Source organism: Amphiura filiformis, chromosome 16 (genome assembly GCF_039555335.1).
Source record: "Amphiura filiformis chromosome 16, Afil_fr2py, whole genome shotgun sequence".
NCBI lineage: Eukaryota > Metazoa > Echinodermata > Ophiuroidea > Amphilepidida > Amphiuridae > Amphiura > Amphiura filiformis.
Genome location: NC_092643.1, coordinates 54,468,977 through 54,485,637, shown reverse-complemented (window position 1 = coordinate 54,485,637; position 16,661 = coordinate 54,468,977). Strand labels below are relative to the sequence as shown.

The window sequence follows — 16,661 nt, the reverse complement described above, 5'->3', positions numbered from 1 at the left end:
AATTTTAAAAAGTATTGCAATTTTCATTCTGTCAGTTCTGTATTCCGTTGCATCATCCTTGGCTCCTATTATTTTAGTATTATAGTCCGAAGGAAATTAAGCAGGATGATTCTGTACCATTCATTCGTTTATTCATTTATTTATTCATTCATTCATTCATTCATTCATTCATTCATTCATTCATTCATTCATTCAGTCAGTCAGTCAGTCATTCAGTCATTCAATCATTCATACATTCATTTATTCATTCATTCATTTATTCATTTATTCATTCATTCATTCATTCATTCATTCATTTTCTATTCACATATTCCACAATACATTAAATAAATATGGTAGGCTGGTAAAAGGATATGTAATATAATAACTGGAAGAAGTTATAATAAAAATGCAAGTACAATAACAACAAAATAATAATAATCGTGACATTCGTATTACAAAATAATTACCCCCAAATAAAATACCATTATTCTAAAATGATTTATCCTATGCCAAATTTGGAATATGCATTCAAAGCAGAATTGAATTCTCAGGAAAAATGCTCTATATAAATCTAAAATCTATTTTTTTTTAAATTTAACTGTTTAAAGGATCTGGAATGAGCGTTTTGAGCGTTTCGACAGTATTTTTTGTTGGACATGAGAGCACATCAGACATATCGAATTGCATTCTGATAACGAAGACTGTCTTTCTGATATCAAATAATTTTCATTTTTGAAATTCACGATATAATACAAATTTTATGACAAATTATTAAAATTTTATATTTTTCACAATTATAACCGTCCTCGGAGAAAATTTTATAAATCTAATGATATATTCTTAAAGTGTATGTAGCTGGGAGGAAAAGCCGACGACCAATTGAAAATTTTGACCTTTCATATTGAAGATATGGATTTTTCCCCCAAAAGACGTATTTTTTGTGGATATTTTGGGGGAAAAATCCATATCTTCAATACGAAAAGTTTACTTCGACTACTGTTAAATATCAAAAATATCAATTTTAATCATTTGCCGTAAAATGTGTATTACATTGCTAATTTCAAAAAATCAAAATTATTTGATATCAGAATGACATTCTTCGTATTCACAATGCAATTCGATATGTCTGATGTGCTCTAATGTCCCACAATAAATACTGTCCAAACGTTCATACCCCATCCCTTAATACAAACCAATAGGATTTTGCTGCAACTATCAAATCTGTGCCATTACAACAATAATATAAAGGTGCCATAATGCGCAGAAATAAATTTTGCTTCCAATACTGTGACAAATTTGGCATACGATAACTCGTTTTAGAATAACGGTAAATCATTCAGGGGATACGTATTTTTGTTGATGTATTTATTATATTCTCATTTTGGGTTTACAGCTTTGGCGTTGGAAATAACATCAATACTTTCTTTAGTGCAAATCAAATGTCTTTCAAATACGTCATGGAAGCAGGCATGAACAAATTTGGTTTCCAATGCAATGGTTCATCTTGTGTTCCATGCAAACCGGGTACCTTCGGTGACGGTATTGACTCAGGTTGTATTAGTTGCCCAGCTGGTAAGCTTTGAGAATATGTCTTTGTTTATTATATAAAATATACCATATATAAAAATACCAAATCAATTCTAGCAGAAGGAATTCAATATTCAGCGGCTTTTGTAAGCATGAAAATTGTCGTGCATTGTGAGTAATCTATTACATTTATACCCCATTCCATTTTAATATCACTATAACAACATGGATAATTTATGGTTCTCTGTTGCACAGCTAAGGTATTTATTTCTTTGTTCATTTCAGGTGGATATTTTCAAACACGACGTGCTCAAATATCAATGGAAGCGGGAGGTATTGGATGTGATTTGTGTACTAATGGTACTTTTGTTTCTCCTGAACGAGCTCCTGGAGCACGCATATCAGACTGTCAAGTATGTCCGGCGGGAACAGACAAAAATAAGTTTGCAGGACTCCGTGCTTGTCCTTGTTTAGATGGATTAGATGGATACTACCGAAAAGATAGATTTGGTCCTTGTATGCCCTGCCCCGCAGAAGGTGTCATTTGCAGCAATGAATCGCAAAAGGTTCAGCCTGGATATTGGTGGACATGGGATTGGAATTTGTCGAACACCACAAACGTCCTTGGATTTGCACCGAATAGTTTGAGTAGCATGTATACTGCATTCGTTGAAAATCTGCTAATATTTGATAGATCATATGATCCTGCAAGTGCAAGATTTGAAGGTCCCCTTCCCAAACCATTTCCTTGCCCAGGAGGAGAAGAAGCGTGTCCCTTTTTTAATGGAAGTTGTGGTGTTGGTTATGAAGGATGGGTTTGTTCCACATGTAGCAAAGGCTACTATTCATGGTTTGAATATTGTGTCAACTGTCCTCCAATCTGGCATCTGATCTTGGAGCTTTTGCTTGTAGTTATTCTAACGTGTATACTGGTTGTAATCGTCATTTTGGATCTCAAGAAAAAGATGAAGGAGCGTGAGCAACATAGAGATAACAAGTCGCTCAAAAGATCTCTGGTTTATGTTCTAATCGGTCGATTTAAGATAGTTTTGGGATATTATCAAATAGCTGGGGCAATTTTTACTTCTCTTCATAATATTCATTGGCCAAAGAATGTGTCAAATCTTGCTTACGTGTTCAAGGCTCTAGAGTTGAACATATTCAAGTTACTAGCAAAGCCTCGTTGTTACATTGATGAACTTCAGTTGAACATCTACGCAGAATTCCTTATAGGGTTAGTGTTTTGTATTCTTGTTGTGTTTTTTCCAAGCATTGTCTTTGCATCTAAATGGTTGTTTCTGCGATTTAATAAAACATTGTCTGCCGCTGAAGTGAAAAACAAACTACACAGATTCAGAGGGAACTGCTGCTTGGTTGTCGTCGTAGTTTTGTTCATCTCTTACCTGAGTTTGTGTGATGTGATCTTGTCCCTAATGCCGGTGGCTTGTCAAGAATTCTGTGTCGATGTGAATGATGATTACTGCACAGAACGACTGCGATCTGATTATTCAGTTGATTGTGATACTGAGGAACACAAGAACTACGTCACAACAGCCTATGTATCATTGTTTTTTGTTGTCGGATATCCCTTGTGCTTGTTCTTTTTGATTTTTTTCCAAAAAATAACATTTCGTCGGGAAAATGAAAAAGTCAACGAATCTCGTGAGAACGAAATCGGCGGAAATGAAGAGACCGAAACCATTAGACAAGACGAAGGCAATATCACAACTGCAGAAATCGATAGCCAGTCGGATACGACTCCTTTGCTTGACAACCCTACTGACAATGAGCGCTCTATCATTCCCGGTGTTACGGAGTTGGCTAGCATTCAGACAAACGAGAACATTGATTATGAGCAATCAATTAACTCAGAAGAAGATGAAAATGTGGAGTTGGCAGCATGCAATAATGACGTTCAGGATGTCCAGACAAATGAAGCTAGTACGCAGACTAATGAGAGTATCGACTATTCTAAATACCCATTGTATGTGCAGTTCTTCTGTGAAAACTACAAACGAGAGTACTGGTACTGGGATGTACTAGAGCTATGCCGAAAACTGTTGCAGACATCACTTGTAGTTCTGTATGGGTCAGAGGACCCGCTTACCTTAGGGGCGACTATAGCTGTGTCAATGGTGTTCATTACCAGCCATGCGTATTTCAAACCAATGAAGGATTCTTTTGAGCACTTACTACAGATGACTTCACTTGTGGCAATATTTCTCAACTTACTTTGTGCTGAGATTCTACTGGTTCCATTAAAAGACCCATCAGGACATCAACAAGCAGCGATGGCTGTATTCGTGATCTTACTCAACATGTCAGTTGTGCTCCTTGCCCTGGGTAAGTTTACACTACAACGTATTTTACGAGCACTTAATGAATATCGTAAAGGAGATTAGAAACACTTATATGGTTTTTGAAATTTAAAAAAGTTTGTAAAAGAGTTCCATAATGTTTCTTATTTAGGATCACGTCTTATCTCATGATGGGTAAATGCAATCGAAGAGTTTAAGTTTGGCTTAAGAACGCAATCGAAAAAGAAGAACAAAAAGCACCACAACAAGATTTACACATGTCACTGAACCAATAATTTCAAAATATACTGCGCCAATAAAGTATCCAAGAAGCAAAGTTACAAGCATTTGATTAGACGAAGGTTCAGTTTTAAAAGTGACAAACTGGCCTATTCAAAACTCCACAGACTAGACATCTGGTTTGAGAGTGTTGAATGGCTAATTTATGCGTTTGGCTTTAATTTAAAAACAAAAGGAATAAAAGAAAACTGAAACAAAAGAACTGACAAATAAAATGAAAGTTATGAAAAATATAGAGAAGTAAAAACTGAAATAAAAACTGTTTTAAATAACACTTCATTGAAGAAACTGTGTTGTCTCTTTGTTTCGCTTGTTGGAATCTTTTTACGCCTTGTATAGGCCAGTTTGTCACTTTTAAAATTGGACCCTCGTCTATTCAATTGCTTGTAACTTTACTTCTAGGTCACATTGGAATCAATGTGGTGTCATAATGTGCAGGATTAGATAGTGCATCTATTCAAAACACAAATTTACTCAAATATTGTTCAGTTTTGAAATTGTGATTATTTTTCCAACTGTAAGGATACTTTATTGGCGCAGTATATATGCAGCTAAAGTATCATTATCTTCATAGTCAAGATTGCGTAAACGATTTAACATGTTTTTATGTGTCATATGTGTAACTGTGTATAATATCAATTTAATTATTTAATATTACAGGTAACTCAATTATGATATTGTGGAGGTCGGTGAAGCAACATGGGTGTAGTGGCGCATGTTCCTGTCAAAATTGTTTGTCCATCGCAAGTAGAATCCTTTCCAGTGCTTCAAATGGCAGTCGACGGCATTGGCCCGCAAGTAATGGAAATAATCCGGCACCAGTTTAGCGAATAATGAATGTAAACCTTTGGTGATAGGTGTAGAATAAATCGAAGGAATGTTTGAACGAAGCATGTAAAATATTGAGGCATACATTATAATACCGAGCAATTGAAATTTCCGACGGTTGTATGATTTTCCGCTTTTTTACGCTGTTTGTCCAGTTTGCCCTGTACTTATTATAGGAACTCTCACCCTCCTGGTATCGGGTGCATAGAAAAAAAAAATCACACTTAATAACCCTAGTTTTGTCATTAGGTTACATACTTATATTTATATAATATATGGCCGTGTGTCTTGAAGTGGTAGTCCTTTGCGTTTCGTTAGTAAATTTCTAGGATCGCGCATCATTTTGTATTGAAACATTCATAACTTCCAAATTATATATCCTATCATAGCAAAAGTAAACATTTTCCAAAAATGGCATCCAATTTTTAGTAGGGGTAAGTCTAAATCAGGTAAAAATCCAAATATGCATGAAAAAGTTGTCAAAAAGTAGCACCTCCTCAAAAACATGTAACATCCAAACCACAGCACCTATCTAAAAAACAACCTTATTGGTGCAAAGTAGAGGCAATAGCCCACCCAAAAATGTATACTTTGATAGGGTTACCCCTACTTGATGTACTTTTGTGATACACGGAATGACACGTTACAAAATTTTCCATCAAAATTTGAGGAAAATACAAAAATAATACTTGATTGCTAAAAGAGCCTCTTTATACTAAAATTTATTAGTGTATTCTTTTAACATTAATACATTTGTAAAGTGCAAGCAACAACCATCCTAAAAATGTTTACTTTGATAAGGTTACACCTAAATAGGGTACTTTCTGTGGTGTGATGTCACAGTACACCGAAACATGCCGACATAAAAGACGTAAATTTTGTTCAGTTTAAAAAATTAAAAGAACTAATCTCTTGTGTTGACTTCAAACATGTTAAAACTACAGGTATCATGAGTATTTTAAACCACAAGTTTAACTCACTTCAGATTCTTCCTAGCAATACTTTCAGGCTCTATTGTTTATACCGGTACTATCCAGAGAGGTTGCATGTTTCGGGCTCTGTGTTGCTTTTATCCAAATTCACCTGAATTTTTATTACTCTTGACACTCTTTAATAGCTCACATGCAGTGACAGGGACTGCCTTCTGAGGAGAGCAAGAGCAATCACTCTCTACTGCTTTCCTTAAATCTGATATAGGAGTCATTTTAGCTCTCCTTATTTTAGTTGATCATTCTCTCCTTATTGCATATGCTCTAAACAGCTCTCCTTGAAGGCTCCAGAAGAGCTATTTAATGCTCTCCTGCAAATTCCAAAAGACAGTCTCTGCAGTGAGCAATTATAAAAAATATAATCATTTATAATATAAATGTGTCCAATGCCAATTTTAAAATTCCAATATTATGAATGAGGCTGAGCAAATATTAAATTTTGGTCTGTAGCATTTATTTATTTATTTATTTATTATTTATTAATTAATTAGATAATTAATTAATAATTAATTTATAAAATTATTTAATTTAATGGCTATTTAATACAGGCCTGTTAAAATCAATTACAATTGCTTTATGGCAGTTAAAAAAACCTGAGATGGTTGTCTTCAAATTTCGGTGTCCCAAGATCAGTGTTAATTTAAAATTAATTAATCAATTATATTAAATAATTAATTAAATTAATTAATTAAAATTAATTAATTAAAATTAATTAATTAATTAAAATTAATTAATTAATTAAAATTAATTAATTAATTAAAATTAATTAATTAATTAAAATTAATTAATTAATTAAAATTAATTACAAAACAAATAGATCTTTAGTATAAAAGTAGAGATTTAAAGATTTCATTCATTGTTGTAATGTAGAAACCCATGATGAACTGATGAATGCTTGTTTCTCCCATAGACTTTACATTGTGCCGTATCCCAATTTTGCACCACCCGGCATCTTCGTTTACTTAATTAATTAAATCTTATTTATTTCAAATCTCAGAACATCAAATTTGGTACCAAATTAAAGAGTACATTCTAGGCCTTTAGGCAGTATCTTATTTAAAGACTTTATTCATTGTTGTAATATAGAAAAACCTTGATGAGCAGAGTGCTCATTTCTCCCATAGACTTTACATGGTGCCGTATCCCAATTCCGTATCCCAATTGCACCACCCTGCGTCTTCGTTTACTTAATTACTTACAACTTTTTAATTAAAAACCTCAGAATATTATGTTTGGTATCAAATTAAGGAGTACACTATAGGCTTTAAAATGAATGTAAATTTGATGGCATTAGAAATGATTAAAGGTGCTTGCTTATTACAAATAAGTCATTTTTCACTAAAATATGAAACAACACCACCCTATTGAGAACACCAGTTCACGACGCACGGCCATATAAACAAATTGGTGTCAGGAATGTATAAGAGAAAACAGAACACCTGTACATATTTATTAGCTATCAATATAATTAATTGTACAATTCGTAACCTCATGAATATGCATGATGCGTGTGATCCAATCATATTTTATTATTTGTGAAAACGCGAACGCAATTCGAGGTCATTAATATCTCACAATTGACTCCGGACGCGCAACAATGACTTCCGCGTCTGACGTAGCAATCAAAACATGGGGTGATCGGGGCCCCGAACATGGATAAAGAATTGGCATCATTGCGAATTGCACCGTCCAATTCAAATGGCGACTACCTTAAAAAAAAAATAAAAGCAGCCCCGATCACAGCAGGTAAACCAATAAATATGCACACACATTCTAAACAAAACAGGGTCCTGTTTTGAATGAATTATTGAATAAATATAAACAATTTTTCCTAATATATTTGTCCCTGTGTTACGTTGATCGAGTGAGCTCCCGGAGTGAGCTTTACGACCTGCGTCTAGGTCTCAGCTGCTTCCGATCCCGGCATCTATTGCTCTCAATAATTATGATTGCACAAAATTGTAATTAATATTTTGCACTTTCGCACAGTGAAACGCCAAAGATCATTTGCAAATTGGCTCAACTTACCCCAACGGTGGGTTATGTTGAGCCAGTCGCGGGGGCAAGTTGAGCCACCATAGAAATGCACAGTATATGCCATAGCTGTGAAATTCAATTTTGCCATTTTTTTTCATTGTTGTTTTCAGGTAAAAATTTCGAAAAATAGTTTGATATAGAAGCAGTTTGCTCTAAATATTGCATACAAGTAATTTCTGACAAGATTTGACTTTGAAAAAAAAAGGAAATTTCTGCAGGTTTTTCCTATGCTCAACTTGCCCCATGGCCGGTGGCTCAACTTACCCCATGTGACCCTTTTTGTCAACAACCAAGTCTCCCGCCTGACTAAAACTTGTTACTGTTGTAAATAGTTTTCTAAAATAGTGTTCATATATCACATCCTCAATACCCAAAATGCTATCATTTTAGCCTTTTTCTTTCTGGGTGAAACATGAAAAAAAAATGGTTTTTGCCAAAAGTTCAACAAAAGTGCGAAAAATGAACTTTCTAATGCAGCTTTCTTACCCTATGTGCAAGTGATTCCATATTACACTTGAGAAGCCTCTGTTATGTCATATACAAATAAGTGGAACTGCAAAGTAAGATAAGTTTTACTTTTCTTTCTAGCGGGGTGGCTCAACTCAACCCCACTCTCCCCTACTGTGTGCAGTGCAAATGTGGACGAGCGGGAACACGGCTTCCCCCCCCCCAAAAAAAAACACAAAAAAAAACAAAAAAACAACAGGAAAACAGCAGTATGGTGCATGCCATGGTGGACTATAGACAAAACTGGAAAATAAATCTTATATTTTGTTTGTAAAATAAATTACACGTCCGGCTTTCGGCTTTAAAACCACTACCGGTAACAAAATCTGAATCTTGATTTTTATTATCATCCAGATGAGAAAATTACTGCGGCCTATTTATTATTTTGTATAGTATTAGTAATTTGAAGCTCAAAATATCATTCATGGCCCTATAAATAGTTATGCTGGCCGGGCATGCTGGTTGTTCTTTCCCATGTTCCTCACAATATAAACAATTAATTTCTTCAGGTATTTATTCACAATCATTTTGTAAATGGTAGGCCTAACAAATATCATGTAGCCGAAACATCATGGCACAGGGGGCCTAGCATGCTAGCTAGGCCTATCATTTGTTGTTCCTCACCATAGAAAGTCAGTCATCGTAGTGACGGAGGTGTGACGATGTGAGTAGGCTACCTCGGACTAGGTAATTTAAACCTGGAACTGTTTTTAAATTCATTTTTAGAGCATCATTCCATTAAATTTTTCTCGGATCATTCTGCAAGTTTGTTTAAACGGTCCTCGCATGCTTGGTAAACGGTCGCGCCGTGCAGAGACACTTGCATGCTCGCGCTCATGATGCCGGGCAGGCATGATGCCTGGTTGGGCCAGCAATGCCAGACTTAAACAAAATGCTCAAGCCAGACTAAAAAGCGTAGTAATCATGATGATATAAATTAAAAGCATGCTGGCCAATATGGAAAAATAGGGCCTACAGATTTGAAGATACAGTGCAAAGAAAACTTGAGCTTTATTTTTACTGTCAGCCACCGTCAGTACGTATAATTGTCAACCTTTGGTGGGTCAAGAGAAAATTCTGATTTTAAGCCAATAAAATTGTAATCACATTTATAAAACCTATAAAACCTACTTACCGGGTGTAAACCCTAATGGTAGAACTATTCATCCATTTAAATCCAAGTATACAATATATCCAGGTCCACTTGTAAACATGAGAATATAAACTCGGCGTGCAATAATCATGACATGATTGATGCAACTCATTCACGCATTCAGAAAATCTGCATCTTGGGCAAGAGTGAGCGTCCAATTCATGAATTTCACACACGTAGGGCCTACACGTCTCATGCATGCATAATTACGATAGCCAAATATTCAACATGAATATATATGCTATTGTTCTCCAGATAATGTCACGATATAAAAATAAAGTTTCATGTAAAAATACATTTCTGTAGCAAAAATCAACAGTACCGCAGTCAGTCAACGGTCAAATTAATCAATTAATCAAGGGGCCCCAGAATATGGATAGCAAAAATCCCTGTATCCACGCCAATGACGTCATGTAGTCAGGATTCGCCCATTATTAATGAGGGATGACGACTAAATAAATTGAAATATTCGAAAAATTTCCAGCAAATAATACGAAGGAAAGATAGGATTTTGTACAAAAAACGGTAATGAATGACAATAATAACTTTGCACCACACACGCGCCCGCGGAAAATACCTCGGCCCAAAACAAAACCCTCCAATTTCACACAATGACCTCAAAATAGATGGTGCGCAGTTATTATTGTCTAATTATAACTTGCTATAAGCAGGATTTTTATTTCGCCCATATTCACTGTATATTATATTATCTGATGTTTGTGGTGTTTATTAACATTTGTTAGTGGTATTAAAGTATTACCGAGCACTTTTGTTGTACAAAACAAATCATCGAAATGATTGTTTTCGACACATATGAGTCATTTACAAAAATATATTAAAAATATAAAATCTTTTGGAATTTCAATTACACCGATTGAAATAGTATACCGTATAAGTATCTGATAATTTGTTGGAATTTGCCGTTGTATTTTGGAAATACTGTCCTTTGAATGATGGAAGGTAATACCGCAAATTTCACTCACACTACACTGCTTGTAAGATATATAACACGAGTTCTTCCACTGTGACAAGCAAAACGGCAGTTTATGTATCTTGCGATCATAGTTTGTTCAAACAATGTAATACTGAAATACTAAGGCTGTAAACATGTTTTAAACCAATACTAATTGATTCTTGATTATTAAAAAAGCAAACTGCTTTCACACATTAATTTAAAAGATCACATTAATTAAAAAAGTTTGTCTCAAACCTCCCAAACAATACCTGTATTGTCAAAGAAACAATTTATTTTTTCCTTTTTATCATCGAACCATGAAAAAAGGTTCATTATAAAGGTGATTTGCATGTCCCTCAGAATAAAATAAAGAACAAAAGAATAAGTGTTTTTTTTATCTATTTTGTGTAGCATTTATGGGCAATATTACAAGAAATACAAAAAACCGAGGTCACCTCAATCGTAAATGAAATCTTTCAAAAATGAAAATTAAAAAAAGATATTTCGAAAAACACCTATTCCGCATTAATTAGATTTTGAACATCATAGATAAACCTGCAAATGAATAGGGCCAAACGTAAATTACACCATTATTATGAAAATACGCCACGAAGCATGTTTTGTGATAAAAACGAAGGTCTTATAATAACTCTTGAGATTTGTATATGGCGTGGTGTGGGTTAATCTTAACTATGGGAAAGGGCGTTGTACCACACCCGTAAAAGATTGTCCCGGTGCACTAAAATGCTGAACTGTACGTCAAAGTCGTAAGTTCTTCTCTTGTGCTCATTATAGCGAAAAAAAATTGACCTACATGTACCACCTAACCCGATTCAACTTTGAGGATTGGGAAGTGGTGTTGATGACCACGGGTCTTTATTTTTGCGCTTATAATTCAGATTTATATTTAATTTAGATGAGTGATTTCAATTCATATTTTTATTCTGTTTCTTCCAAAACTGGGATGAAACCGCAGGTTGTACGAATATTGATTCTTTTTCTGAAATTACTGGATAGAGAAGACGCATATAGCTATTCATAGGTATCAAATAAGGGGGTTGGTATATAATTATTTCACGAAGTGTAAAGCGTGTGCCAAAATGTGTTTTTAAAAAATACGTCTGTAACACAAGGGTTAAGGGGTGGGGTATGAACGTTTGGACAGTATTTTTTGTGGGACATTAGAGCACATCAGACATATCGAATTGCATTCTGAATACGAAGAATGTCCTTCTGATATCAAATAATTTTGATTTTTTGAAATTCGCAATGTAATACACATTTTATGGCAAATGCTTAAATATTGATATTTTTGATAACAGTACTCGAAGTAAACTTTATAAATCTGATGATTTATACTTAAAGTGTATGTAAGTGGGATAAAAAGCTGACGATCAATTGAAAATTTTGACCTTTCGTATTGAAGATATAGATTTTTTTTCCAAAACACCAAACAAAATTAGGTCTTTTTGGGAAAAAATCCATATCTTCAATATGAAAGGTCCAAATTTTCAATTGATCGTCGGCTTTTCCTCCCAACTACATACACTTTAAGAATATGTCATTAGATTTATAAAATTTACTTCGAGGACTGTTATATATCAAAATGTAAAAAATATTAAATTTGTCATAAAATTTGTATTACATTGTGAATTTCAAAAAATGAATATTATTTGATATCAGAAACACATTATTCGTATTCAGAATGCAATTCGATATATCTGATGTGCTCTCATACCCCAAAAAATACTGTGGAAACGCTCAAAACGCTCATTCCAGATCCCTTAAGGAACTAAAATAGCTGTCACATTTGACTAGGAATAATTACGAAATTTGAAATTATAAGGAAACTTGATACCTATATTAATAGAGCAGCAAATTTTACAATTATATACTCACACTTTAAATCATCAAAGATGGATCAATTATTTGACATTCGGTAAATACTTTGTCCCAAATGGTCAGAATGACTTTACGTGTTTTACTGATACAGTCTACAATGTGTGTATCCTGAAATATTATTAAGTTTTGTTTACCTTTCCTATATTGTCACATCTGACTGCAATATAAAATCCAACAAATTTGTATATTGATGTATATTTAGAAATAAAAAAATGTAATCCAAAATATGCCTTAGTGTGTCAGTGAACTGTGTCGCTTTTAGCATGGGGCAGTATTGCAAATAATTTGACCTTGGGCCAACTGCCCGTGAAATATAACACTTCCTAAGTCTATGATTTGATTTTGGTATCAGTGAATAGGTATGGGTCTCTTCTTTTTATTTTAAAATACCAAAAAGGTACAATCATCCAGATAGACGTAACCTCAATAATAATAATAATAATACACAGGCTTTTATAAAGCGCCATTTCAGGTGATCACAGCGCATGAAACAATATACATAAAAACATAACAATAAGAAAATGAAGCAAAAAAAAGCAACATGATACAATGCAAGAACAATTATTGTGGAAAAAGGTGGGATTTGAGGCCCTTTTTGTAGTCTGGAAGTGAGCCGGTGGATCTTACGGTTTGAGGCAGGCTGTTCCACATGGATGGTGCTGTAAAGGAGAATGTCTTGTCAGCGGCTGATTTGAGAGTTCTGCTGTTTATTGTTGGTAATTCAAGACGAGTGACGTCGGTGGATGAGCGCAATCCCCCACGGGCAGGAGAGTACAAAGTCAGGAGCGATGACAAATAGGCTGGTGCAATATCATTGATGGCCTTAAACACACACAGCAAGATCTTAAAAGCTATCCGCTCCTTGACTGGCAGCCAATGAAGTTGTTGGAGAAAGGGGGATGCATGGTCATATTTGGTGGCGCGAAAGATCAGTTAACCTCAAAATTCGCTAAATTCAACCAAAACCAAAAATCGTTTGATTTTTTGCCGTATTTATATCAGTTGAAATGACCCCAACTCACAAGTCAGAACCACACAAGGATTGTGGGTGTATAGGTGTGAGGTGTGTATGTGCCAAGGTAAGCCAGTGCCCCGTGTCATTACCCCTCCGGTTTTCAGACACTGCCGAAGCATACGATCAGAAAAAACGGGAACCGCCACAAAGACCGATCGCCGCTGGTTGCAAGAATGTTCGCACCACGTACGTCCAAGTACACTTTCAAAGGTTGAACTGTAGTTAGGATAATAAAAATGACTGGTAAGAAAGTTACTAATATCTAGATTACCTCCCAAAAGGTCACCGCGTCTGTGGAAGTAAAAAATGACAAGAATGGCCACCCTTTCAAGCGACTGAAAATACAGCTTATTTAATAGCCGATATCAACATGGGATCATCAGCAGAAATATTTTCCTAACATATTGGACTAACAGCTATGTGGTACTTCACAATTATAACAGTATTAATGGTAAGTAAAGTGCTAAGAGTTCGCATTTTTTGGCACAAATAATCTTGACTGACCAAGACGTCGCGGACGTGAACATCATTCTCCTAATTTGCATATAGCCGCTATTCGTCCAGTTAGCTCGTCCAATTCCAATGGGTGCCATCCCAGCAAACACAAAAACGTTTTTAAAACGTTTTAATAACATTAAAATGTCGTGATATATAAAGGTCATGAAATCGTTTAAAACGTTTTGTATGAAAACACACAGCAACATTATTTTTAAAATGTTTTCGAAATGTCATTGTAAACTATTTTTGCAAACATTTTTGGCCAAATATTTTGTCAACACTTAAATAACATTATGTTAAAATTATTGCACCCAGCAAACACAGAAATGTTCTTAAAATGTTTTTTTACAAAACGTTTTAATAACATTTAAATGTCGGCTTATATAAAGGTCGTGATAACATTTTAAAAACGTTATTGTAAATATTTTGGGCAAACATTTTTTGCAAAATATTTTTCAACCCCAAATAACATTCTGTTTAGAATGATTTGTACCAAGTTTTCAAAAATGTTTTTGGAAAGTTACTAAAACCCTTTGTATAACCCGACATTTAAATGTTTTCTGTAAAACATTTGTGTTTGCTGTGCAGTAAATTACCAACAAATGTTATTTAATGTTATAAAACCTTTTATACCATTAATGTACCCTTTATATAACCCGACATTTAATCGTTTTCTGTCGAAAACGTTTTGTGTTTGCTGGGATGTCAATGCAAGTGGCCACAAGAGCATAGAGAGGTATTAGGTCGGGTATGTTTTAGGTCAAACGTCACATGTCAAAATTCATTTGAGGCCATTTTCTAAACTTGTTCAACATGTTCATGCAATTTCATAGGAGTAATGGGTCCTGAGGATTTAGGGTCAACGGTCATTCCCAATTCCAACGTTTGAGGCCTATATCCATGTAACATGGACAGAAGGTAAAGATGTGTTACGTATAAGGTATGTTGTAGGTCAAAGGTCATTGTGAGGTTATTTTTCAAAAAATTTCAAAAATGCTCCTTCGTCCACAGAATCCGATGGATTTTTATGCAACGTCAGAGTGAACCTTTCCAAAGGTTCAAGGCCTTTGTCAATGTGACTTGGACACAATGTCAATGAGATATTATAAAAGCTATGTCGTAGGTCAGAAGCCATTCTGCCAAAGGTCATTTGAGCTTATTTTCCAAAATTCTCAGAATGCTGCTCATACATTCATTCATATGTTTTACATTACTTGACTAATTTAATGGTACAATGTTTTCACCAACCGATAGGCTGGCTATATGATTCGTAGTTCGGCTTTGTTGACACAAAAGATTATAGCCTATTAGTATTGGTATGAATTATTTTATTTTGTTTTTTATGGTGAACATGTTTTAAAGTATTGCTTACAATAAATAACAAATAAAATAAATAAATAAACGAAAAGGATTTCACCGAACAAAATATAAAGCCCATCGATATCTATTATCAGCTGAATATTAACTGTCAGGCGACTGGTAAGAAAGTCCACAATTACCCCAAAAGGTCACGTCGTCTGTGGAAATAAAAAATGGCGAAATTATGACAAGAATGGTCACCCTTTCAAGCGACTGAAAATTCAGCTTATTTTATAGCCGATGGCAACATGGGATCATCAGCAGAAGTATTTTCCTAACATATTGGACTAACATTACAGCTATGCGGTACTTCGAAATATAACAGTATTAATGGTAAGTTAAGTGCAAAAGTTCGTAATTTTTCGGCACAAATAATCTTGACTAAAAAAGACGCCACGGACGTAAACATCAATCTGCTAATTTGCATATAGCCGCTATTCGTCCAGTTAGCTCGTCCAACTACAAGGTGTGCCATGTCAATGCAAGTGTCCACAAATGCTTTAAATTGAAATTGAAAAGGCGGGAATAATGAAACCGTCTTGGGTCAGTGAATCAGCTCTAAAACCATTGAATAGGCTTCTTTGCAATTTTCATATTTCGACTTCGTGTTACTTAAACATTCATATCTTTTCTCAGGAGTGTCGTAGGGTAGTGATTGAGGTGTCAAAATGCGCAGGACAATCTCCCGCATGCGATTATTTAGTACAAACGTACAAAATTGGTCGCTACATTTTAATAGTGGGTAAATTTCCTAACCATAAAGAAACTTTTTTTGCGTAGTTTATTAGGTCGGGTATGTTTTAGGTTAAACGTCACATGTCAAAATTCATTTGAGGCCATTTTCCAAACTTGTTCAACATGTTCATGCAATTTCATTGGAGCAATGGGTCCTCAGAATGTGGGGTCAACGGTCATTCCCAATTCCAAAGTTTAAGGCCTCTATCCATGTAACATGGAGAGAGGGTAAAGATGCGTTACGTATATAAGGTATGTTGTACAGGTCAAAGGACGTTGTGAGGTTATTTTTCAAAATTGTTAAAAAATGCTCCTTCGTTCACAGAATCCGATGGATGTTTATGCAACGTCAGAGTGATCCTTGGTTCCTCACCCAAGGTTCACCCCATTTCCGAAGATTCAAGGCCTTTGTCAATGTAACTTGAACACTAATGTCAATGAGATATTATAAAAGCTATGTCGTAGGTCAGAAGCCATTATGCCAAAGGTCATTTAATTGAGCTTATTTTCCAAAAATTATCAGAATGCTGCTAATACATTCATTCATATAATTACTTGACTAATTTAATGGTACAAT

The 16,661-nt window shown here is 34.7% G+C and overlaps 2 protein-coding genes across 2 annotated transcripts in view; one reads left to right on the top strand and one right to left on the bottom strand.

Annotated features, from left to right (window-relative positions):
• LOC140136201 (uncharacterized) overlaps window positions 1-5,042 on the top strand; it is a 29,225-nt gene extending 24,183 nt beyond the window's left edge. The window contains exons 16-18 of the mRNA XM_072157914.1: window positions 1,376-1,554; window positions 1,795-3,852; window positions 4,767-5,042. Coding sequence (XP_072014015.1) covers window positions 1,376-1,554; window positions 1,795-3,852; window positions 4,767-4,933 — 2,404 coding nt within the window. The 3' untranslated portion in view covers window positions 4,934-5,042. The remainder of the gene's footprint in view (window positions 1-1,375; window positions 1,555-1,794; window positions 3,853-4,766) is intronic.
• The window catches only part of LOC140136203 (uncharacterized), a 79,390-nt gene that overhangs the window by 45,596 nt on the left and 17,133 nt on the right, over window positions 1-16,661 (bottom strand). The window lies entirely within an intron of this gene.